At 43.0% G+C, this 26,755-nt stretch overlaps 1 protein-coding gene across 1 annotated transcript; it reads left to right on the top strand.

Moving 5' to 3' along the window:
* Nucleotides 1-3,475: 3,475 nt before the first annotated feature.
* mtnr1aa (melatonin receptor 1A a) lies at nt 3,476-26,426 on the top strand. Its single transcript, XM_017461179.3, has 2 exons — nt 3,476-6,293; nt 24,537-26,426. Exons 1-2 carry the CDS (start codon nt 6,116-6,118, stop codon nt 25,397-25,399), a joined length of 1,041 nt encoding a protein of 346 aa, XP_017316668.1. The 5' UTR covers nt 3,476-6,115; the 3' UTR covers nt 25,400-26,426.
* Nucleotides 26,427-26,755: the final 329 nt, after the last annotated feature.

The raw sequence follows: 26,755 nt of genomic DNA, 5'->3' as shown, positions 1-26,755 counted from the left end.
ATTATGAAGGACAGGTGATGTAATGATTGAGGGCGAATTGTTTTCCTGGTTAGCAGGAACAAGTTTACTTACGACGGTCACGGTTTTGACCTTGACCGTCCGAACAAATTCCATGGCAACATAATTAGTATCTTCTAAAAGCAATCTTTTATTCTATTTAGCGTAATGAGTACAAACCCACAGGCGTTATATTATGTGTCGGCAAAAACTTGACCTTATTAAGTCACGCCTTAAAAATTCAGACTTTTGCTTCAGGTTCTGAACTTTTATTACACTGGATTTATTACCCATAAACTCTTGCAGGAAACTTAGAACTGCCTCTATCAAAAAAAAAACTGTAACCTGCTCCAGTGTAACCTCATTTCTAAGAGGCCACAGCTAAAATGTCGAGGCAGCGGAAATAAAGCAGGACATTCAGGAACCTGTATTGAATACCGAATCCAGAGTGGGATCAAATACGCGGCCTTTACGTGACAGATGTTCTAGACGACGGTGGCACCGTGGTGCCCTGATAGTCGGGGAGAACATTCACCACTTTCCCATCTTCAGTCCGGACTCCTTCGAAGATAGAACCGAGGCCCCCCTGACCCGGCAGCTTTCCCAAGGTGCACCGCGATTCAAACACAGCTGTTGAACAGACAATAATTTAGTTGATTTCAACTGAATAAGGAATGAAAGAGCATCGCGCTCGGTGTCCGTTCTTGCAGTAAAGAATGAGGCTCGTGTCGTCGATAGCTTTAATCAATTACAGCGTCCTGATTATGGTACAATTTCTTCGAGTATGGTAAAGTATCTTGAATATGAGTACCTAGTAAACAGAGTACAGTCTGGAGCTTAAGAGTACTTACAGCTTACACAGTACAGCTCAGGTTCGTTTCTGTCCACGTGGTGGATTCTAACGTACCCTGTGGGTCAGTGTGCTCCAGATCAGAGGACTGGAGAGCGGGGATCTCGCCTGTCCTCAGGGAACATTCTGAGTCCTGAATCTCAGAAACCACGTCATGGCTGGTAGATGCCATGTGCTGCTCTGGGTCACCGTTAGCATTTTCTAATTTAGTTCTGTGCAGCTGCCGGAGCGCTAGCAGCCACTCAGGTTCTCCTGCCTTCTCGTCTAGCAGTTTGCAAGACAGCTACGAGACCGGTTAGGAAAGTAAATTGGCGATGAAGACGATACTTCGCATTTGAAACCTAGAAACCAATCGTTAATAATCTTATTTACCAAAACAAGCCGTTCAACGAAGCTCCTTTTGATTCTGTCGGGGAACGCAAAGGCTGCCCTGGCGATGTTCTCACAGTATTCAAAGGTTTGATCAGTCAAATTAAAATGGGCCAGCCTGCTTGGCCTGACAGAACTTCCAGCTCTAAGAGAGACAAGAGAGTCGTTCATTCTGAGTACGTTGGTTAAATATGGCTGATCGGTGCCTGTGAAAAAGAACAGAAGATCAATTCCAACCTGGAAGTTTGGCTGGTACAGCCCTGAGGTCAGCGACAGCACGTATTCATACGTCTCGGTTCTCACGAGGGCTTTAGACAGGACTTGTATGCCAAATGGCACTCTGCTGCAAATAGAGTAATGTGTCAGTAGAAATTCTGGAAGAATATCACACACACACACACACACATTACCCGTCACATCCGATCAGTTCGAACTGACTACGTGACCCCAGCTCCACTTTGGCCAAAACGTAGCAGAGATGTGCTGCGTAGGTCCATCTTCTGGAGGCTGCAGATGAAAGACCAAACATACATGTGAGGATCAGGAATCGTGACACAGTGCAGAGTTACATGCATGATTACAACATGCTAATGCTAGAAAACAATATGCTGCTACTGTGGAACGTATCCATACCAAGATCATCTCCCATCTTAATCAGAGCCTCTCTGTGCTCATCATCTGGTGGAGAGGAGCACAAAGGTTCTGCCAGAGGACGACACCATGCCTTCCATCTGTTACCACCTTCGCACTGAAATGGTCATATTAGTTACCACGGTGCTGGCAAAAACAATGCAAAATTACACAGTCATATACAGACAGACGCTGATACTGATGTGAGATATACTAACATTTGTTCGTTTCTTCCTAAGCCAGCTGTAGACGTGGAAGAAGACTGTGGCGACTTCACACATCACTTCCTGTAAAAGAAATACCATTAGGTAACACATCTGTTGTTAGTATTGGAGATGTAACTGAATACGAGCACATTATTCAGAACAAACAAACAAAGAATGTGATCTAAATGGGTTTAACTATTTTAACTTTTCTTAAACGATCAATTAACACTTACTCCATTTCCACGGCAGAACAATTCCGTTATCTGCCGGAAGATATAGGCCTCCACTTGGTCACGTTCATCGTTTTTTTTGTAACGCTCGTGTGCTTGGAAATGGATAAACCATATCAGGTCCTGCATCAGCATCTCATTGCTGCAACAGATGTTGGAACAGCTGGTTTACACGGACTACTCGGCACACGTGTTATTTAACTCCTAACAATATAGTTTAGAGCTTAAAATGAATCTTTAACTTGTACACTATATTGAGAGGAGAAAGCGGGTCTCACCTCATAAGAGGGCCAGGAAAAGCAGGCCTCTCTTCAGCATTAATCAAAACCTCAGTTAGCTCCGTGATTTAAGAAAGACTCGACAATCTCTCCACAGGATGTATGTTCACTCAATATTATTTTACTTCTAAAATGCACTCTGTGCGTGTGTGTGCACGTGTGCGTGTGCCCTACCCGAACTGTATGAACCTGAAATGTCAGGTTCTGCTTCAGGAAACACTATGCATTCGATGGTATTCTTTACAACAGGAGTCATTTTCTGTCACTTTCTGAAAATCTGTGGAAGATTATCAATTAATATATATATATTTTCTAAAATGATAAAAAAAAAAAAAAACAGTTTCTGTTTAAAACAAACCAAGTTAGTTTAAAAAGTCTGTTATGATTAATACTCTTGTGTATGGTGGTATAATCTTGCTCCATTTTTGCTGCATTTTACATAAGGATTTATATCGAAATTTCACAAAATGGCGGCGGGGAAGAGGTTTTGCTCGGTCCTGATTGTGCTACTTAACCGTTGTTTATCTAATCTTTTAAAACATTTTCCTTCTTTTCTTTAACGTTGATCTGTTCCTCGTTTAAAATGATGAGTTATTTAGCCTGGACGCTGTAAGATCCCATCTTAATTAGCAGCAGCTCACTGGATAAACACAACGGCGCGACACTGACACCCAGTGGAGGCTCAGTGAAACAGCAACTGACCGTTTGATATAATTATATATGGAATTGGGGTTGTATTTTAACGAATATTTTAAATAAATTTTAAGTAATATCTTTGATAAAAAAGTGGCTAAATGTCATCCATTGTCATTAGAAATAATAACCTTATAACCTTAATTAATAACAAAAATATTAGCTTTAGTACATTTACATTTATTCATTTAGCAGACACTTTTGGCCAATGCGACTTACAAATGAGAAAATACAAGCAAAGCGATATATCAAGCAGAGAACAATACAAGTAGTGCTACCATACAAGATCCATTAATTGAGTTCCAGAAGAATCAAAGTGCGCAGAGTAGAGGTGTAAGTGCCAGAGTGATTTTTTTTAGGGGTTGGTTAGGTGTTCATGTAAGAGGTGGGCTGTCTTTTGAAAATAGAGACAGATTCTGCGGTCCGGATTGAGGTTGGAAGGTCATTCCACCAGGGAGGAACAGTTAGTTTGAAGGTTCTTGAAAGGGACCTTGAGCCACGCTGAGTAGGAACTACTAAGCGTCGGTCGTTGATTGATGGCAGATTGCATGAGGGAGCGTAAACCTTCAGGAGAGAGTTGAGGTAGGGGGCGCTGTTCCAGACAAGGTCTTGTAGGTGAGCATCAAGGCCTTGAATTTGATGCGGGCGGCTACAGGAAGCCAGTGGAGGGAGATGAAGAGGGGTGTGACATGGGTGCTCTTGGGTTGGTTGAAGACGAGACGTGCTGCTACATTCTGAATCATCTGAAGGGGTTTGATGGAGCTGCTGGGAGGCCCGAGAGTAGTGAGTTGCAGTAGGCCAGTTTTGACATAACAAGAGCCTGGACTAGTATCTGTGTGGCCTGTTCGGTGAGGCAGGGTCGGATTTTCTTGATGTTGTACAGGATGAACCTACAGGATCGTGCAGTTGTTGAGATGTGGTCTGTAAAGGTCAAGCTGTCGTCGAGAATCACCCCGAGGTTCCTGGCCGTCCTGGTTGGCTCGAGTGTGGTTGAGCCGAGCTGTACAGTGAGGTTGTGGTTGATTGAGGGACAGGCTGGGATGACGAGAAGGACAGATTTTGCCAGGTTGAGTTTAAGATGGTGTTCCCTCATGCAGACCGAGATGTCCGACAGGCAAGCAGAGATGCGTGCAGAGACGGATGGATCGTCACTGGAAGGACAAATGGAGCTGGGTGTCATCAACATAGCACTCATATGAGAAGCCATGAGACTCAATCACCTGCCCTAGAGATGATGTGTAGATAGAAAAGAGGAGTGGACCCAGAACTGACCCCTGAGGAACGCCAGTTCTGAGTCACTGAGTTTCAGAAATACCTCCCCTCCATGATACCTTGAAGGATCTGTCTGAGAGATAGGATTCAATCCAGTGCAGAACCGTTCCAGTGATGCCCAGGCTAGAGGGAGTTGACAGGAAGATCTGATGGTTCACAGTGTCGAAAGCAGCAGAGAGGTCGAGCTTTAGTATTTGCTGAAAGACTTTAAAAAAGGACTTCATCAAATCATAGATGAATGTCAGTCTGGTTTTATAAAGGGCATCTATATCTGTAATAATATTCATTATTTTGAAAGTATGTTTATGATCATAACCTTTGAACCGTGTGTCCAAAATTTACGACGACTTCAACGCAAAATATGGCGTCAATTACCTGTCTTCATGTGGCTACAAGCAATGCCTATTTCACTAAGCTCTAGCATCTCTACCATCATCATCATCAGTGCAACCTGCATGCCCTGGAACATAATCAGGATCCTCCACATTATCATCTTCACTGTCTTCTACCTCTGACTCCTCTGGCTGAATAGGAATCACAGCCTAGCATTATCCTTTACCACAAAACAGTTTAGTGTCCATCTTTCCTTTACACTACTAAAATCCCATTAATTGTTTGACTATATTGTTTACTTGAGGAAAACATAAAATATTCCCTTGACCATACTTATAATCCACTCACAGGTCGCCCTCTCATCACATGTTAGCCACTAAAAATATCCCAAACACCCCATTTACTGTTCAATTCAACATTTTTTTTTCTTTTTTCATATTCAACTATTAAAAAATTTCCACTCCTCTCTTCAAGTTACTGAATGAACGTGTAGTAATGTCTCTTCTCTTCCGGCAGATGTCGCCACTGCACCTAAAATGCTGTTAGAAACACTCAAGAGTTAAAGTACTAGATTGTAGCATACATGTTTTGTACCTGTAGTATGTATATTTTACCAAGAAATATCGTTTTAGTTGCAGAATTGGACCTTACACTACTCTAAAAACAAAAAGGTACGTTACAGTACCAGCCTATCGACAAGGAGAGGTACCATTTGGTACCTTTATGTCTGGGAGTGTATTTAAAAAAAAACCTAATGTATTATTCTCACATGGTCAATTCGCATGTCTGAGTGGGTTTCCTCCGGGGTCTCTGGTTTCCTCCCACCTCTTAAACCCATGCCAGTAGGTGGATTTGATACTTGCGCCGTGTGCGTACGCGTGTGTGTGGATTTGGACTCGTCGATGCACACGTGCAACGTGATTGGCGCACACGTTCACGCGCTCACGCCGTTTGTAAACTAAGCCCCGGCCATCACATCTCCGTGCAGCGTTGCCACATTGCGCGCTTCTCAAGGATCAAGGAGAATCCGAAGAAGCTGAACAGGGAGGTAGGAAAATCTGGCAACCTCGAGCACGCGCACACTGCCTGGAGTTAAATCAACTTTACGCACGGTCACGGTGGAGTAAATAATTCCCACACACACCATGGAGAGACGCGCACTCTTCATCCCCCGGCTGACATTGACAGCAAGTACTTGGACGGACACGCCGCGAGCCAGATGTTGAGTGAGAAACGCCAGATGTCGAGCGGCTCGCGATGCTTCTGAACGAGAGTCAGGTGAACGGCTCCACCGCTGGAGAGCACGCGCTCCACAGAGCGCCGTGGATCACCATGTCGCTCGGCTGCTTCCTGATCTTCACCATCGTGGTGGATATTTTGGGTAACCTGCTGGTGATTTTCTCCGTCTACCGGAACAAGAAACTTCGGAACGCCGGTGAGTGACGCGCGCGCGCGGTCCACAAACGGCATGCTGCTTTTCCTTCAATGGCACTCAATTGCACAGTTTTTGCATAGTAGTCCCACTGCATAGTTCAGAAACAAAACAAAACACACACACTAGATTCCTCTGGGAAAATAAACATGCAAGACAGAAGATTTAAGCGGTTCTTCCATCCAGACCCTGTTCCAAAGCGGTGCTTTCCAAAAGCAAGGAGCTCTCCCCATCTTCATGTTGTTCCCTCATTGGACATGATAGACAAGATAGCTCACCGCTTAGGATTTTAAAATCAGATCCATCAGCTCGATCAGATTAAAAACATTTCGCACTTTTTTTTTTTAAAACTATCTGGGAACATTTTGGGTTCTTATTGACATTAAAGTTGTTTTAAGAGCCATGCACGTGGCACAAGTTGCTGGGGTGGTACCCTCACGTGTACACCTTTTGCACCTTTAATATGCATAATTTACCTAGAGACGTGCATAGAGTGTACTCTTAAAAAAAAACTTGACTTTTAAAAATGGACGCATGCGCGTACGAGCTATGCGCGTACGAGCTTTGCGCGCTCTCGTGTTGTTTACGCGTTCCACCTCTCTCTCTCTCTCGCTTTTCAAGTTTAGGCGTTTATCTTCTCAGGTGTTGACTGCGCAGTCGTGCTGCACATCCGTTACGTCTCAGTGACTTTGATTCGGCGCCAGCGCGCGCGCGCGCTCTCCTGCGTTTAATTGACGCGCGCTCCGGTACTAATTCGGCGCACGTGTTCATAGACGTTTCCCTGGCGTTGCTCCTCTTTGAGTTTCTTGCACGCGCGTGATTTGTTTTGGCAGGACTTTTATCGTCTGTTTGTTTGTCCGGGCCTCACAAAACAATGATACAGGAAAATGTGTGCGCGTGTAGGAACGTGCCGCCTTTAAACGTGCACATCATCATCCTTACTTAAAAAACACAAAAAAAAAAAACCCCAAACAGTTTTGTCCTTGTCCTTGGTGTTTATGGGCCACGTGAGCACTCGTCTGGAATGAAGCACGCTTAAGAGCTAAACTGGACCTTAAGCTGGTCAATGATGTAAAATCTACAGAACATCTTTCCTACCCATAATCTGCATCTTTTACTTAATTATGTGCATATTTAAAGGATATAGTTCCATCTTATAGATCGCCGAGGTACCTTTTAAGGTAAACTTTTATATCACAGCTTTGCAAGGAGAAGATACACACTGAAGGTACGTGTGACACGACCGCTAACTTCTCACAGGAAGAGAAAACTCGAACGAATTGAAATCCCGATCGCTAAAACTCATCATAAATATACGACTCGAAACATTTCCCGTGCGTTAGAGGATTGCGTTTTCCTTTAAACATCGACGCGAGTATCGGGACACGCCCGTGTGAGCGTGAGACACGGACAGTGTTGGAAGAACTTGTGTCTGACTTCACGTTGAGGCGATTCGAAGAAATCTAATTAACTTTGACCCACTTTACAACTCTTGTATATATTTCCTAGATCTCATGTGCCCTGGATGGGTTTTTTATTTATTTATTTATTTATTTATTTATTTTCCCAAAAGAAATCTTTTACCATCCCTCTTCTTCTTCTTCTTCTTCTTCTTCTTTTGGTGTTAAATCTGAAACAGATAAGTAGATCAGCTACTACTGGGATGCTACTGCTGCCAGTTATTAACTTCAAATCAACTACTGCGGCTATTACAAAAGGTGCAAACGTTCACTGACGCTCGAGAAGGCGACACGATGCGTTAATACATGTACATTAAGAGCCAGGGGGGTGTAAACTTTTGAACATGACGATCGGTGTGTAAATTGTTATTCGATTATTAAAGATCATATTGTTTCCCCCCTTCGGAAGCTACATAACATGTTTACCCTGTAACAATTTACACCGATCGTCCTGTTCAAAAGTTTACACCCCCCCGCGTGCGCTCTAAATGTATTTCTCGAGCATCAGGGAACGTTCGCACCTCTTTGTTACAGTTGTCGCCTCCAGAATCAGCGATTTTAGCCGATTGAGTCGTCGTTTTCGGAGACGGTACGGCTTTAAAGAGCATGATGTTACATTCGAAATGATTATTTTGCACATTTATTGTGCTAGTTTATTTATTTATGATGTTGTTGTTGCCGGTGTACTCTAAAGCTAGAATTGTCCTTCGTCCCACTGCGATGTCTGCGTTCGAGGAAAATTCTTCTATTACTCGTTAGCTACGGTGGCCCTGTAGCTGCAGTGAAAACTAAAGATAGGAAAACGACACGGCAAACACGTCTCGGCCGATGGACCGCATCTGGGGTGAAGGTGAACGTTGTGGAAAGTTCATTTCAGATCAGGTTTCAGATCCACGTAAGAAACCTGCATAAGTTCCTCAGCCGATAGTGACAGCTGCACATGTCCCAGTTTCTCTCTCTCTCTTTCTCTCGCTCTCTCTCTGTGTGTGTGTGTGTGTGTGTGTGTGTGTGTGTGTGGAGCATTCACAGATTTCCATCCTTCAAAGTTTCATTCAGCCTTCCGAGCTCAGTTTCTCTCACCCCCCAGCTCCCTCTCGACTGACGTTTGCGCTCCACTTTCCCATCACATCTTTGTAATCTCTGCTTCTTTTTTTTTAATGACGCGTCTTTGTACTTTGATTACGTAATAACCTGCTGTCCAGGATTAAAAAAAAACAGTTACATAAATAGTGTTTCTGCCATTTGGTGTTCCACAGTTTGGGATGATGTGTGTGTGTGTGTGTGTGTGTGTGTGTGTGTGTGTGTGTGTGTGTGATCTTTTCAATCCTTTAATCTCAATATTAGAGCTATTTCAGCAAAATATGAAGATTCGCAAAGCATGCATATGGTTGTATTTGTATAATTGTTTATTTCCAGCAGCCATTCACTGGCGTATTGGTTTTGAGCGCTGGTTCGTTCATTCATTCATTCGCTTCTTTGATCACTGATCATTCATTTTTGCATTTTATTTCAGTCATGATAAATGCTTTCCTCGTCCATCAGTTGGTGGGATCATTCAGTAATTTAAAAAAAATAAAAAATAATTATATATATATATTTTAAACATCATGATTCATGTGCGCAGCTACCAGCAGATATCCTCGCTCTCTGTTAGCTGAGTGTGTAGGTGTGTGTGTGTGTGTGTGTGCGTGTGTGTGTATCCACCCCCAGTGCATTAACATTTCTATGGCTTGGTGGTAATCTCTCTCGCTCTTTTTCTCTCTCTCTCTCTCTCTCTCTCTCTCTCTTTTTTTTTTGCTGATTATACCTTATTTACATACAGGAGGTGATGTGCGTGTCGATCCAGGGAAGGTACGCCTCCGACGGCATGCCGTATTTTTTACATTTCTAGATCTTAAAGCTGAATCGAGCTGCTGCTGAGAGAACGAGAGCATTTTTTCCAGACGCACTGAGACCTTTTGAATGACGCTAAACATGTCTGGTCAACTTTAAACATACTATCTAATGCATATAGACCATCGGGGAGTTCAAGGTGATCTCAACACTGAGAGAGAGAGAGAGAGAGAGAGAGAGAGAGAGAGAGAGTGTAGAAGAACAATAGTGAGGTGTGATCTTCCAGCCTCCACTCAGCGTGATGTGCTATCTCGGATGAAGATGCTAATTCTGTAGGAGAGAGTTTCATAAGAGTCCTTTGTCCTCGGAGAGCGGTTCTCTCCAGGTTCAGACATCTTGGCACCAGCCGAAAAGCCTGGCAAGCACCACAACAAGGATTGTGAACAGCTAGCTAGGAGCACAGTGTACACAAAGCAAGCTCGAGACGTACACCATGTTGTTCTGCGCGTGCTAAATCTTCCAGTAGCGCAGCTCAGCCACTGCAGAGTGTCCAAACGACACACTTCCTCCTCCCCAAGCTACTGCAGCTGGACACACACGGACTGTCCTTCCTGTCGTGTCGTGTTATTACTTTCGTCCAAACTGAAGGGCTCGTCTTATTTCAGCCCACCAACATTCCCGGCATATTTGCACAGATCTGATATCAGATTGTTTTCTGAAGCTCTACTTTGTTTTGTTTGGCCTCTTCCCGTGCGTTCCAGCGCCGATCAGGGCTTCTCCGGTTGCTCCGGCTTGGCTTTACACGCCGTCCCGTAATAAATCATTTATCCATCATCAGCGCATCCATGTTCATGACACACTCTTAGTTTGCTTGTTCTTTTAATACTAGTGGCGACGGTGCGCTCGTTATCGAGGCCCAACAGATCAGGAAGGTTTAGCTCGATTACACAAAGCTTTAAATGTTCAAACAATAATACGTTGCAAACTCATTCCATTCATTTCCATCCGTTTTATTACTCTGTACTGTGATTAAAAAAAAAAAATTAAAAAAGGAATAAGCCTGTGTTGTCGTTGTTGTTTCGTTTATTTTTGGTTTCGGACTGGCGGGCTCCGTGTGCGCTGGAGGAGAACGGGGCTTGAGGGCACCGTGATGAGCGATGTGATCACAGGACCAGGCATGTGACTGGAAAGTTACTAAATGCAACAGCAGAATGGCGCTAGAGCCAGGTGCAGCTCCGTTCACATTCACACTGACCGAGAAAGCACGGCCATCCAAGCATCAGTGCTATATTTAAAATGTGTACAGTGATGCATTAACATCTGTCGAAATGACTTGTTTGACATGTGGCGTAAAAATGAATGACGGGTTCCATAACTGTCTAAGAATAGAGTGTTTATAACAATATCATAATTATTATTATTATTATTATTTTAATCATCATATCGCCCAGCACTAATGTTTCCACATAAGACTCTTTGATATTCTGATATTCCTTTTATTTATATTTTGAATGGTTTGGATGTTGGAAGATTTCCTGTTTTAAACTGACAAACATGGCGCCAATTGAGCGAGCTATGCTAACGAAGGTTACGATGCTACGACCTGAATTTTGCAGCGTTTGAATTTTACGTTTGTTTGTAATCAGGGCCCGGTCGTTCAGAAGTGATCGGATCGGATCGGATCTCGAGAATCGGTTGTTCGAAAGAAAGAAGAAGAAGAAGAAGAAAACAAAAGGATTCTGAAATCAGATTAGCGATCATGTCGTCCAATCTGGCTTTCGATCTGGATCAAACCTTCAGTATGTGTCGTGAAAATGTTTTCACTCGGATTGGGATAACCTGTGATCCAAAACAATCAGGATTATCCTGATCCCAGCAGAAGGGTGGATTCAGGGAGGATTTCAGGAACGAAATGTCATAAAACTTTGATTTGTTTAACCGTTAGAGTGATAAAGTAGATAACGTATACATTAGCCTTTCAGCACAGTCGAGTAAAAAAAAAAGAACAAATATGTCGTCCCCATAAATAATCCCTCAAACGGCGGTCAGTATCAAACAACGTGAAGGACACAATCATCAGAGATGAACCAGTCAAAAGTAGTTTCTAACAATAGCGTTTGGACGTTGCGTTGTACTATTGGACGTTTAGATTTTTTTTTTTTACGATCACGTGTTCGAAATATCCCCAATGTGTTTGTGAATAATTTATTCATGATTTGTTTGTTTGTTGAAAAAGGTGTGCTGTTTTCTGTGTCTTCAAATAAAAACATGTCCAATGACCCCGTGCATTCTGCCCGTTGTTCTTTACATAGCTAGTAGCCTACATACTAGAGCACTAGTAATCCGGATCTCGTTTGTATCCGGATCAAGGCGATGCGATCCCGTGTTGCTTTGAAAAACCGACGCACAAGTGAAACGGATTACCCGATCCTGGATAGTGAAACATGGGATTACAAAAAAATCTGGATCAATCTGATCCGGATTAAACTTTTTGAGCAACTGGGCCTAGAGAATCTCAGCGATCCATATAAATGACTCTTGCTCCAATCTATATGTACGACAACTTTTTATAGAGAGAAAAAAAGTGATAATTAGGAGGTAGTTGCCCAGGAAATGCTAAGTCAGTTATCGCTAATGCACTGTTCATGCTAACTGAAGGTTTCAGTAGCCGTTTGTTTAATTGCTGTCGTTCTGGGTTACTGCTTTAGTTTATGACACACTCTGACCATCTGTGAGGGGGAAAAAACAACTATATTTCTAGACAGCACCACACGTGAGTCACTGCAAACAGGTGTGTAAGTGTTTAATGAGCAAAAGTCCTAGTCTGCTATCCATGGCAGAGTGTAAGAGACTAGGTCTGTGCCAACATTTCATTTCGTTTCATACCACAAAATCCGGTTAACGTCTTGGCACGAGTTACAATATTAACAACGTTACTAAACATTTAGCTGTTCCTCAAGTGATGTCTTGTAACCCATATACTAGATTAATTCAATAATACATCCTGTATAAGGTTCTGAGAAGAAGTTTTTTAATTGTTTTATTTAAAACATTTTTTTTTTTTTTAACGAAGATGCTTTCTTAAATAGTGTACAGTATATTAGCCAGCTGGCTAGCTTAAGCTGTGGATGTGGTAAACATTTTGAACAATGTAAACAAAATAATCCTGTCAGAAATCCTCTCAGCTGTGCGTTTGTTAGCTAGCTGGCTAACAAAAACTGTGGAAATGCAGGCTTCCTTCTTCCTAGTTGAAGACTTAGTGTATCTCAAAATCCTTAAAGTCCACGCGGCGGCCATCTTGCCAGTTATTTTCACTCATACAAGACCAGACTCTAATTTGCTTGAATAAGGAGATACAGAAATGAGATCCACAAGAGGACATTTTAAACACAGATTTGAAACTGATGTTAAAATGTGATTTTTAGAAAATGACATAAAAATACTGAATACTTGAATATTATCTGGAGTCATTCGCAGGCCACTTGTTCCAGGCACTTTCTAACCATTAGACGACTACCTGCAATCGAGGGAAATGGGCAATGCTTCTTTTTTCAGTAGATCAGTCTTCTCTATTAGGTTCAGATCTGATTCCACCAGGCTGCTTGATGAAGTGCGGCAGCTTTTGAATCAGGTCAGTAATTAAAGGAAGTTTATCACGTTCTCCTGTCTTTCTGTTTGTGTCCTAGAATGTGCACTGAGAGTCAGAATGAGGCACTGCTACCTCCCGCAGTGCTACAGTGTCACGTGTGCACAGTTTTTTTTTTTTTTTTTTTGTACCTTTGTACAGTCTGTTCTTTTTTTAACCTGAAAGAATATTTCCTTCTATAATGGACGCCACAAGTGAATTGTGAAATAACTTGCTCTACACTCCACTTTTCCTCTCCAATGTCGACGTCAACAAGTCCTTCAGGATGAAATGTCTGTGCGCCCCTGATTCAGTGACCCCTGCTGTGATCAGGTGTGTGTTTTGTCGGCATGCCGTGTGTGTTTATGCTCACGTGTTCAGTCGGCATCAGAACGGGTTTCGGAACAATTTGAGAGTAAATAAAAGTTTAGATTAGACATGTAGAGTAGCTCAAGTGGACAAATATTCAGTTCGATTTCAGGCTACCCTAAGCATGGGAGAGTCTTTGTATTCTTTTCGTTGATGCTAGAACTACTGAAATTGTTGCTGAAATTATAGAAATTGATGGTATAACTAAGGAAGTTTATATTGTAGAAGTTGTTGCTGTAGCTGTAGAAGTTGAGGGTGTAACTATAGAAGTTGATGCTAGAACGAAGGAAGTTGATATTGTAGCTGTAGAAGTTGTCGCTGTAACTATAGAAGTCGATGCTATAACGAAGGAAGTTGATAATGTAGCTGTAGAAGTTGAGGGTGTAACTATAGAAGTTGATGCTAGAACGAAGGAAGTTGATAATGTAGCTGTAGAAGTTGTCGCTGTAACTATAGAAGTCGATGCTATAACGAAGGAAGTTGATATTGTAGCTGTAGAAGTTGTCGCTGTAACTATAGAAGTCGATGCTATAACGAAGGAAGTTGATATTGTAGCTGTAGAAGTTGTCGCTGTAACTATAGAAGTTGATGCTATAACGAAGGAAGTTGATATTGTAGCTGTAGAAGTTGAGGGTGTAACTATAGAAGTCGATGCTATAACGAAGGAAGTTGATATTGTAGCTGTAGAAGTTGTCGCTGTAACTATAGAAGTTGATGCTAGAACGAAGGAAGTTGATATTGTAGCTGTAGAAGTTGTCGCTGTAACTATAGAAGTTGTCGCTTTAGCTATAGAACTTGATGGTATAACGAAGGAAGTTGATATTGTAGCTGTAAAGTTGAGGGTGTAAGTATAGAAGTTGTTGCTGTAACTATAGAAGTTGATGGTATAACTAAGGAAGATTTTATTGTAGCTGTAGAAGTTGTTTCTTTAACTATAGAAGTTGTTGATGTAACTATAGAAGTTGATGGTGTACCTACACACGCTTCCAGCTTCATTCAGTGTGTGTCAGCTATTCAGAAGCCTTTAACATGTCAGGATATCTCGTCCCCGATTTGTCCATGTGAAACACTCTTTATTTTTGCCTTCTTCTATAACGCAGATGGGCTCAGCTGTAATCTGCTTAAACGCTGCGGGTAGGATACTGCGATAGTCAATAATATCATTTTCGCATTTTTATCCCCCCACAGAATGAAGCAGCTGAGAGTCCACTCAAAGCTGACCTCGTTCCATCACTCAATATCGTTTACGTTCTAACATTTTGACCGAGACGATCAAATCCTCCGTATAACGCTGTACCCCAGGATCGACAGATCAGATCGATTCGTCACTTTCATCGAGGCGTCTTCGTCCTGGAATGTGAACGTTTCAGAGATGTAACTCATCGCATGATCCGCTTTGAAATACAGTATTTTTGCTCGAATGTTTATTAAAAGTTCCACCTTTAAGAGAGCAGAAGTACTTATTTGTCCTTGCATTTCCCCGAACAATGTTCTGTGAAGAATTTATTGCCTGAACTGCTCTACACTGACCATATTCTCTCCTGTCAAGTCAAGTCATGTATCTAACCCCTGTAGGATTCACTGTTCATACTCACACACACACACATGCACATTCGGTGGCAATCAAACAGTATCTAACATTTCTTTTAATGTGTGTTTTGCAGGGTTTCATGCTGTAGCGGACAGCAGTAGTGCTGTCGCTCGTGTGCGCGCACTGTTCAGCAGATTAGCGCGCTAACTGTACTAGCTTTCTACACTCACCGGCAGCACCTAGGATATCTCCTGCTTCCTCTAAAGCTTTATTTTTCTTGGTAATGTCTTTACACGTTTAACGAGAGGTCGTATACGATGAGACGAGAGCACGGGCGTAGGATGTTCTTCCATTAGTTTTGTGTGTCACACGTAAATGCGACTTAATGGCAGGTAGGAACTGAAGTCGTGAATGGGGAACTAAAGAAACGTCGGACCGCGCATGCCGCGCAAGGGATATTCGAGCGGATCTTTTGTGGCGTTACGGCATCATCCCTAATTTGTGCAGACTACGAATTGAGAGAAAATAATCGCTCGACGCTGTCGTTGAAATCGCAAACGTGTCTTTCCTTCACGTTCTGTCATGTCGTGAGGAAACTCTGCGATTTCCTTCAATTTTCCCTTCAGCACTCTCGCTCTATCTATCTATCTTTCTGTTCCACGCTGTGTCTTGGGAGAAAAAAAAAACAAAGCACGTCTTTGTTAAATCCACAAGCCAAGCCGTAAAGAAATAAAGAGGCTTTGATTAATGTTATAAACGTCCCTTTTTTTTATCTGTTCACCCATCTCTGCTTTATCCGGCTGTCTCCCGTGTCTCTGTGAAAACAAGAACTGAAGACCGTCGGTATGATATGTGAGATGTGATATGCATTTCGTCTGTTGCTTTCTCCGATATGGCTGCCTTTCTCATTAAAAACCTGTCTCTCCAACCCCCCCCACTACTCTCTTCCATCTCACCCTGTTCTCCCCCCAATTGTTGTCCAGGTTAATGTGAACAGAAGTGGGACAGAAAGGCTTCTACTCGAGCGGATCCTGCCTGTCAGGGCAGACGACTTGAAAACACACAGGCGGCGTTATTAAAATAAATAAATAAATAAATAACGAAATAAAAACCACCCACACATACTCGAGCCTGACACGCTGACACGCTCTCAAAACTTCGCCTCATTATCTCGGTGTTGTTCGAAAGGCTTTTTCTAGCATCAGCGTTTCATTTCAGACTCAACTGACAAACAAGCGCTGATCTGGTATCGCTTTCATTTCGGGATCTGGCTTAATGGCGGAACGTTTTCAGCGGGTGCGGTGACGGGCTTTAAAATGGGAACGTAAACGCAACACTTTTTAGAAAGATTTTTCGGTATTCTCAATTACGAGAAGAATAAGCTAGCTCAAGCTGACAACTGATCGAGCTAGCTTTTAACCAGCAGCTTCTTTAATACACACAATAGAACAATGGTGACATGACAGTATAAATGGGGCAAAAAATATCAGGAATATCGACATTTACCTCAGATCTGTGGGTCAAATGTTAACAAAAGACTCTGACTAGAATTGCACTGGAATAACACTTAGCACGGGCCGCTAAACCAAACGTTCCTGAGGTAAAAACAAAACAAATCCTGTTTAAAAAAAAAAAAGAAAAAAGCATTTGGGTTAATTCAGGCAGGTACAATGAGAGCACGTGTGTTTTAAAAACGGAAATATTATAATAAGCACTGTTTAGCTTATGAGAATACTGCTGCAAGGCAAGTGAGAGGCGGACACCAAGCACAAACTAGCATAGGCTAACGACTGCTCTCGCTAGCTTTTAACCGCTAACTCCTTTAATACACACAAAGGAAAAGTGCAGTGACAGTATAAGTCAGACATACATGTCAGGAATATCAACATTTACCTCAGGTGTGTTGGTAAATTATTAAGAAAAGACTCAGTATTTGGAAGTCAATGGAAGGTCCTCATAAACACAGAAAACCTGAATGTGTGTGTGTTTTTTGTGTGTGTGTGTTTTTTAATCGGTTCAGAGTTGCGTGTGAACTGGCTTCTGCAGCAAACTATTATTGGCAGACATTATTACAGGTATGTGTGTGTGTATGTGTGTGTGTGTGTGTGTGTGTGTGTGTGTGTGTGTGTGTGTGTGTGCAGAGAAACTAACAGCAGGAGACACAGTCTGAATGATGCACACAGACAGACATGTCACATGGAATGAAACCACCTGAAGAGAAACATGTTTGAGAGAGAACGCGAGAGAGAGAGAGAGAGAGAGAGAGAGAGCGAGAGCGAGCGAGCGCGCAATACATAAAGACAGAGAAAACAAGACAGAGAGAGAAAGAAAGTCAGACAAGAGGGGTGAGAGAAAGTTATAGAAAGAGAAAGACAGACTGGCAGAGGAGAGAGAGTGAGACAGAAAGAGAGACAGACATAAAGAATAGGGGCAGAGAGAGAGAGGGAGAGCGAGAGAGAGCGTGACAGGAAGGGACAGATTGTGTGAAAGAGATGGAGATAAACAGAGGAGAGAGAGACAGACAGACAAAGAAAAAAAAAGACCGGGAGAGAGACTCGGAGAACTAGAAGGACGGGGGGATGACTTCTCTCGTTTGTTATTTGTTTTACTCAGTGAGAGCGTGTGTGTGTGCGTGTGTGTGTGCGTGTGTGTGTGTGTGTGTGTTTTTAAAAAAAAAGAAAGGAGTCTTTGGATGGATGGATGGATGGAGTGAGAAACAGATGATAGAAATGGAGGCAGAGAACATGAGGTCACAGCACAAGGGAGACCGAAAGACAGATACGAAGTGTGTGTGTGTGTGTGTGTGTGTGTGAGAGGAGTTAGAATAATTCGGAGCTTACTGTAGATTTGATAGAGTTTCTTTAGTTATGAATGTAAAGTCCTCACTTTTAAATCTGAAAATAAAGACGATCTTTTGCGAGGAAAAGATCCCACATTATGATTCTCAGACACAGCGTGATCAGTGTGAAGCGCGTTCCCGTGCTCGCCTCGGCTCACACGAACACACGCTCGTAGGCGAGTGGCTAGACTTTAATTGCATCCGCTGGACTTATGACAGTCTCTTCTGGCCTGTTACGTAACCGAGAAAACCCCGACGCTGGGAGCGAAACCGTTCCTGCACAACACACTGCGCTGGTGCTGAGAGCCAACACAAAACAACCCCAGTGCTGGAGCGAGAACGCGAGCGTGAACATTCAGCACACACTCGAAAGTCTCCCCTGAAGGAAGGGCGAGAATGTCTTTTTATGAATCTTTCGGATATCCGGTCAGAGCAGCAGGAGGTGAGTCACAAGTGCAGAAGCTCCAAGCAGAAGTGGAGCATGAAGATGAATCAGGCAGACTAGTGTTCTTGTGTCAGGACGCATCTCGGAGTCTGAACTCCTTAGTGTTTTCCTAATCTACTTTGCTTTACGTCCTCGCCACGATCTTGCACCACTTGCAAAAAAGTTCTTGCCATGGGCTGCCAGATCTCGCTTACTCCCTCGAAAGCGTTGACACGGTTTGAGAGCCAGAATCTCTAGGAGGCCATTTTGTCCCGCTGAGAACCGAGGCGAGCCTAGTTTCTGTGTGAGCAATGAGGTGGCCAGTGGGCACTTCTCCATCAGAGGTGACACACTAACACACACACACACAAACACACACACACACACACACTCAAAGCTCAGCGTCCTTTGATGGTGATTCCAACGGGATTTGAAAATCTCCAGTTTTTCTCTGATTTTCAGGTTTTCTGTCTTCTTCTTTTAATCTCACCCACATCTGTGTGTGTTTTCTTCTTCTGGAGACCTCAACATTTCCATACCTGACCCCATACACACACACACACACACACACACACACACACACACACACACACACACATTTTCCCTGGATATTTTGGTCTGGAATTTTTCCAGTGTGGTCTCGGGTAGATCATATATTACCACAGATAATATTCCCACCCAACACCAGTGTCCAATTAACTTTAATCTAATTTATTCCCACCAGTGAATGAAGTCACATCAAACCGGAAATATGTTGGAGGCAGGACACCATTTCATCGTGTAGTGCAAGTAATAAAGTTCGATAATGAGGTTAAAGGATTATTCCATCAAGGTCAAACTGATTACGTTTCCTCGGCATGTAGTAGACAAGTGTGTAGGGACTGTCGAGAGTTCCGGGATTACAAGATGCAAACGCTGGCCCAGATCCACACCTCAAGAGCCACAATGTTCCAGATGGGATTCAAGGCCCATACAATTTCATGAGTAACGCCAGAGCGTTTCAGAGCAATTGAAACGAACACCGATTCCAGAACCGGAATCCGAAAAGAGATCGTCGTGATCCTCTGAGGTCCAGGGAGAAATGTTAAGGATTACCAGACGACTAAGAATCAGTCCAGAATCCAGAATCGGAACGTTCTGGGAGGAGCCTTTAAACATAAAGGTTTAAGAAGAAACTTCAAGTTTGTCAAGGTCTAGAGTTCTAGAGCGGCAGCATTCTACTGTAGTAACGAACGTTCTCATACTTATGATTCAGAATGGTTCCAGTGCTTTTGTAATTCTGGAATTTTCTCATTATGGAATTTTTGTTACAGAAATGTTTCTGGAATTTTCCTATTCTGGAGTTAGTGTTCCAGAATTTTCAAATTCTCACATGTTTGTTGCAGAATGCTTCCAGTGTTTTTGTAATTGTGGAGTTTTCCGACTTTGGAATGAGCGTTTTTAAGAAATTTCCAGAATTTTCTTCTTCTGGAATTAGTGTTCCCGAATATTCCCTTTTTATTTTTAAAAATTTTTTTATTCTAGAAATAGTGTTCCAGAAGGTTTCCAGAATTTTCTAATTCTTTCAGAACGGTTCCAGTGTTTTATAATTCTGGAATGATTTTTTGTTTATCTATTTATTTTTTTTTAAATTTGGAATTTAGGAGTTTTAGGAAAATTCCAGCATTTTCTCATTCTGGATTGAGTGTTCCAAATTGTTTTTGGAATTTTCTAATTCTGAACATACGCTGGTACCACAACTTGGCAGAGAGTTCCAGAATGTTCAAACAGAACTATACTTCCAGAACTAGGAACTTCCAAGCAATACATTATATGCCCAAAAGCTTTTGAGACCCATGACTATAAAAGAATTCTAGAACAACATTTCCAGTTCCAGATCATTCTGGGATGAATCCTCAAACCAAAACGCTGCAGAAGCCATGAAAATGAAATTCCGATTTTTTTTTTTTTTTAAACCACATCTGGATTTTTTTTCTTCTCTCCCAGATTACGATTCCAGTGCTAGATGTTCTGGATGGAGTTCTAGACCCAGTCTATTTTGGCATTCACTTCCTTCGTTTTCACGCAGCGAGACAGACGGGACCTTCACCTCGTCTGGGTGAACCGGTGGCTGTGTTTGAAGCTGGCACGGCGACACTTGACATTACAGACGTGACAGTGATTGTGTAGTGAGGGCTGTCCGTATGTCACGTCTCATACAGTGTGTGTCTTCAACATGGAGCTGTCAACTCGAATCCCAGCTGAATTCCCAGCATGCAAGCTGACAAGGTGTGTGAGGTGTGCGACAGCACCCGGGTAATTTATCCCTGCTTTGTACAAGACTCCGAGACTCAGGTCCTTGTCTCTGGAAGCTTCACGAAGATGTCGGTTGTGATGACACGATTGCCAGCAGTAGAGAACTTTATAATGGCACGTCAGTCCACGTCAGCTTATACACGAGCTCGCAGGTCTTAAAGCCAGACTACTTTATATTGAGTACTTTGCAGATATTTATACCGAGTAGATTGCAGATATTGAAGAAGATTGCGGCTGTGTACATGGTTGCCAGATCATGATCTTTAGTTAAGAAAGCATTACATTCACTTCCTGTTCTCATGGTCACACTGTCTGTGGCACTAGAACATAAAAGACTCCTTCGTTCAAATATTCATGCATTCACGCACTCTCTCTCTCTCTCTGTGCTCAATGGTCACTCGTTCAGATCTTCTCAAACCAGTGCAAAGGGAAGGAGGCGAAGAGAGAGAGAGACCGCGATAATCCCATCTTATTTGTTTTTTTTGAAGCTGCTCTTATTTCGAAACCACAACATCGAAATCCTATAATTCCGGTGGAACTCAGTGACACGTCCACTCACACTCGCTCAGCTAATGGTCCACAGAGACAGCGGTGACATAAATCAATCATTCCAGTATTAGCTTTAGGTCCTGATTTGTGGTTTATAGAAGAACATTCACTCTGGAGCAGATTGTAGAGATTTGACGTGCAAAGAATACGGCAGAAGGAAAGTGAGGGGGAGAGAAACTCCCTCGTTTGTCATTTGTCTTTGTCATTTATAAAGCATTATCATAGCTGGGCTTTATTTCCCACAAGACACATAAGAAGACGAGGACAAGCTGACGAAGGCCTATTTCCTATTGTCTGTTTTAATACTGCTTCATTAAAGGAGCAGTGTGTAATGTTTAGAGCCCTCTGCTGGTCATTTGAAGAATGACAATTACATTAAAGACATCACTACCAACAATAACAACAACTAGACCACACCCTCTCCGCTGAAACTGTTTATCTCGTAGGTTTTTTTTTCTCTTCTAAGAGGCAAAGCTGAGCGATTCAGCTTCAACTGGGAGGCGGAGCTAATATCTGGGCCAGAAAACAAACAATAAAAGAACCCTGGAAAAAATCTCTTGCATGGCTTTATTGTGAAACTGTATAATCATTACATATCTATAAACACATTTAAAAGTTACAAACCCCACCTTTAAAAAAAAATAATAAAATGCATTGTTCCAGTTGGGGGGTGGAGCTAATTTCTGGGCTGCTAATAACTAGCCAGACTTACTGTAGGAAAATGTTACCGATTAAAGATTTTAAAAGTGTATTTGAAATTAAACGATTATTACAGAACAGTTTTAAACATCACAAACTGCACCTTTAAAAAACGGGCGGGGTGGAACTAATTTCCAGGCTGAGAAGTCCAAATTAGCCAGATCGATTGTATAATGTTGTATAAAGTTCACAGCTTTTATCTATCTATCTATTTATTTATTTACTTATTTATTTTAAAAAAGTAGATTTGAAATTATTTTAATTGTTCCAGTCAATAAACATTTCTTTTTAATTTTACAAACCGCACCTTTAAAACGCATTGTATGATATTTATTTGTAAACAGTGTAACACCTGTGAGATTTGTTTTGGGCTGGACACTGGTTGGGTTTAATTGGGTGTAGTGCTGTGATGTCGAGTCTAATCCAGTCTTCCACGCAGTAGTTTTAAATAATAGGCCAAAAAAAAACTCGTCAGAAAACCCATCCATCCATCCATCTTCTATACCGCTTATCCTTTTCAGGGTCACGGGGAAGCTGGAGTCTATCCCAGGGAGCATGGGGCACGAGGCGGGGTACACCCTGGACAGGGTGCCAATCACACACACACTCAGACACCCATTCATACACTACGGACACTTTAGACACGCCGATCAGCCTACCATGCATGTGTTTGGACTGGGGGAGGAAACCGGAGTACCCGGAGGAAACCCCCACAGCACGGGGAGAACATGCGAACTCCGCACACACAGGAACACGGTGCGAATCGAACCCCCGACCCTGGAGGCGTGAGCCCTGTCATGCACACCATTGTTGTTCAGTGTTCTGATGGTGGACTCATGAACTTTAACATTAGCCAATGTGAGAGAGGACTTTAGTTGTTTAGAAGTTACCCAGGGTTCCTTTAAGACCTATTACACGACTTGCCCTTGGAGTGACCTTGTTGTTCGATCACTCCTGGAGAGGGTAACCATAGTCTTGAATTTCCTCCATTTGTACACAATCTCTCTGACTGTGCATTGGTGCAGTCCAAACCCTTTAGAGATGGTTTTGTGACCTTTTCCAGCCTGAAAAGCTTCTACAACTCTTTTACTGAGGTCCTCAGAAATCTCCTTTGTTCGTGCCATGATACACTTCCACAAACAAGTGTTGTGAAGATCAGACTCTGATAGATCCGTGTTCGTCATCCCATCGATTGAGAACACCTGACTCTAATTTCACCTTCAAATGAGCTGCTAATCCTAGACGTTCACATACTTTTGCCGCTCACAGATGTGTAATATTGGATCATTTTCCTCAGTAAATAAATGACAGTGTAATATTTTAGTCTCGTTTGTTTAATCGGGTTCTCTTTGTTTAGGACTTGCGTGAAAATCTGATGTTTTCTACCTGAGCTAAAGACGTGGCTAGTAACTCATTCAAAGCGCCGAGAGTTTTCTCAGCCTTGAAAGCTGGAAAATGTCTTTCCTGCTAACCTGCAGTTCTCCCTGAGGAGTCAAGAGTTTCTGAGAAATCTTGCCAGCAAAGTTGGGCTTGAAAAGAACAAAAGAAAAAAGGCGCGCGTGTGTGAAGTTCTAAAAAGCCGAGGCAGTTTGATTGACAGCTTAAACGTCGGCGTAGATCATGGCTGCCCAGGCCAGCGGATGGTTTGTTTTTTAAGGGCAGGGATGTTTTCTTCCTTTTCCTCTTCCTCTCGTGTCCTTAATTCATTCAGTTTCAGGAAACTGTGCGTGCGAGGAGTCACCATGGAGACGACCCTTGAGACCTTGGCTGTCAGCAACGATCTGGTCTGCGAGGCGTGAAAGGAGTCCAGCGGAGAGCCTGAAAGCTTAGCAGATTCCGAGCAAAGTTTCCCGATTAACGCTTTTTACCTCGAACTTTTGACCTAGATCGAAATTACTCGATTTTTATCGATTTTTATCACGTCTGTCGTTATGACTTCCATTTCGTCTCGACTTCCTGTCCACCAGGATGATTCGGAAACGAGCCAACATTAACACACTCCTTCTTTACGTCCCAAATTCCTGCACTTGCGTTCTGTTTTATTTTGATTCATGCTATGTTCGTGTTGCCATGTGTATTTGTTTTGCTCCTGACTCCACATTGGTCTGTTACTGATCGTACTCACCTGTTCTGTGTTACACTTTGATTAGCTTGACTGAAAATGGCCCGTTTAATGTCGTATCCTTGTTCCTTGATTCACGCAGACAATCACGATGATTCCTACGCCTAATAAATACCGCACTTGCGTCCCACCTCAGAAGATTAATCTAGAGTAATAAATGTATAAAAAGGAATGTACGGATTTGTCTCTGAAGCATTTTGCGCGACACCCATGAAGACCTTTTTCGTTTTTGTGACCGCGGCTGCTGATCCTCTGCGCAGGGATGCGCCACTGGAGGATTGACTCCGGCGATTCCTAAGTAATACCATCCAAGGTCATATCTCTAGAGCCATGTTTGGAATCTGAGCATGGCAGGAACGTGGGTTTAAGTCCTGTGAAGCATCATGTTCTCCACACAGAGTGTACATATATTTCTAAGTGTGTGAGTTAGAGGTGTTGGAACATATTGGTGTGATAGTTTGCTAACGCACTCATTTTCTGTCTCTCTTTCTTGCTCTCAGGTAACATCTTCGTGGTGAGTCTGGCTGTCGCCGACCTGGTGGTTGCTCTGTACCCGTACCCCCTGGTGCTGACGGCCATCTTCGGGCACGGTTGGCGCGTGGGCGCAGCGCAGTGCCAGATCAGCGGCTTCCTGATGGGCGTCAGCGTAGTCGGGTCGATTTTCAACATCGCAGGCATTGCTGTGAACCGCTACTGCTACATCTGCCACAGCCTGCGCTACGAGCGGCTGTTCAGCGAGCGCAACTCGGCGTGCTACGTGGCGCTGATCTGGACGCTGAGCGTGCTGGCTGTGGTGCCCAACGTGTTCGTCGGGTCGCTCCGCTACGACGATCGGGTCTACTCGTGCACGTTCGCGCAGTCGGCCAGCGCCGCGTACACCCTCGCCGTCGTCTCCTTCCACTTCCTGCTGCCCATACTAGTGGTGGCCTACTGTTACCTGCGCATATGGGTGTTGGTAATCCGGGCGCGGAGGCGAGCGCGGCCTGAGACCCGACCGGGTGGCGTGATGCCGCAGGACGTGCGCAACTTCGTGACTATGTTCGCCGTCTTTGTGCTTTTCGCCGTATGCTGGGCGCCACTTAACGCCATTGGCCTAGCTGTGGCTGTAGCGCCCGAGCGAGCTGTCCCCGAGTGGCTCTTTGTAGCCAGCTACTTTCTGGCGTACTTCAACAGCTGCCTGAACGCCATCGTCTACGGTGCGCTCAACCAGAACTTCCGCCGTGAATACAAGCGCATCATCTTGTCTCTCTGCACAACGTCCGTGTTCTTTCCGGAAAACTCGAACGATGCGCAGGAGAGGCTCCGGAACAAACCGTCGCCGCCCTTCACCAACAACAACCAGGACAAAGTGGACTCAGTGTGACGAATATATATATATATATACACTGTATATGTGAAAATTCTCAAGGAAGGTGCTATTACTACGAACCAAGAACAAAACAAAACCAGCTTGACTGAAGACCACCCGCTAGCAAACGCAACAAAAAGGTGGATTCTCATCTTTATACAAATCAAAACCTGCAGGGGAAAAAAACGTTTTTATTATCACACGCTTTCACGTGTCTCAAGCTCATTATTTGTTTTACATGTAAATCATTTGCTATGACTGTTTTCTATGAAATGAAAACGAAATGTATGACGTGTAAAAAAAAAAAAAAATCTATCTATATATATAAATATACTCATTTATTTCGAGTCTCTCGACACCTCACGATCGAGTTCAGGATTCAGGTTGACACAAGCATAAACACGTCACGTCCTTTATGCATCGTAACGTGTCTTCGTTTTGTATTTTTGAGGCCCGTTTTGGCGCTATTAAAGTGCTGCGTTTGAAATAAAATAGTATCAATTTGATTCGTTGCTATCGTTGAAACCGTAACGTCATCATACTGTCCGTTTTTTTTTCATTCGGAATGTTTGGTACTGTTGATGTTTATGAAATTTAGAAAGGGGGGGGGGGGTCTTCTGTGCAACTTCTTTGTAAGTCTGCTGCCGTTTGGACGGGATCGTGATGCGTTGAGGGGGGAAAAAATAAGAGTGATAAAAAATACATAAACACCAGCAAAACTTTCCTGCATCAATAAATCAGTGAAAAGAGTTTACTAGGTTTTTTTTTTGTTGTTGTTTTTTTAAAAAATATTTACCCCTCTGTTAACTCTCTGCTCGTCGAGCAAGCAATATTACCTGAGCGCTGCTTACCCACAATCCCCTGCAAACGTCTTCTGAACACAATATCTGTAAGAAATATGGCTTCTCTCTTATGTTTCTCTGTTTTCTCTGTCTTTTTCCTTTTAAAAAAAAAATCTCTCTCTCTTTTAATTCGTATGCATGGATCTTGAGAGTCCATATGCAAAATGACGGATGAATAAAAAAACGACGTGATGATCAGAGGCCTTCACTGTGAGCTTCACTTTTTCTTGACACTCAGGATTGGCGTCGACATGCCGAGCTAACGATCCGGAACCTGCCGAGCGTCTGTGTGAAAGAAGGCGAAATCAGATCGAACCAAATCGATAAAAGCGACTTTGATCCCGTATGTCTTTTCATCAGAACCGTGAATCACACTTTAGCTGTCTGAAAACGTATCGAATGTCTGTATAAGAAAATATCCACGTACACAAGCCACAAGCCCTCTCTCTATCCTGGATTTCTCAACGCATTCTTTAAGAGCCCAGGAACTCTGGAGAAAACGCTCGTTATAGAGAGGGTAAGTCGATTA

Source organism: Ictalurus punctatus, chromosome 29 (assembly GCF_001660625.3).
Source record: "Ictalurus punctatus breed USDA103 chromosome 29, Coco_2.0, whole genome shotgun sequence".
In the NCBI taxonomy this organism is placed as follows: domain Eukaryota; kingdom Metazoa; phylum Chordata; class Actinopteri; order Siluriformes; family Ictaluridae; genus Ictalurus; species Ictalurus punctatus.
Note: the sequence above shows the minus strand (reverse complement) of the source record. Positions and strands in the feature narration are given on the sequence as shown.

Excerpts from the sequence above, each read along its gene's own strand:
- mtnr1aa (XM_017461179.3), top strand. The coding sequence starts at position 6,116 with ATGCTTCTGAACGAGAGTCAGGTGAACGGCTCCACCGCTGGAGAGCAC. Across the intron at positions 6,294-24,536 it reads CAAGAAACTTCGGAACGCCG|GTAACATCTTCGTGGTGAGT; the intron begins GTGAGTGACGCG and ends TCTTGCTCTCAG.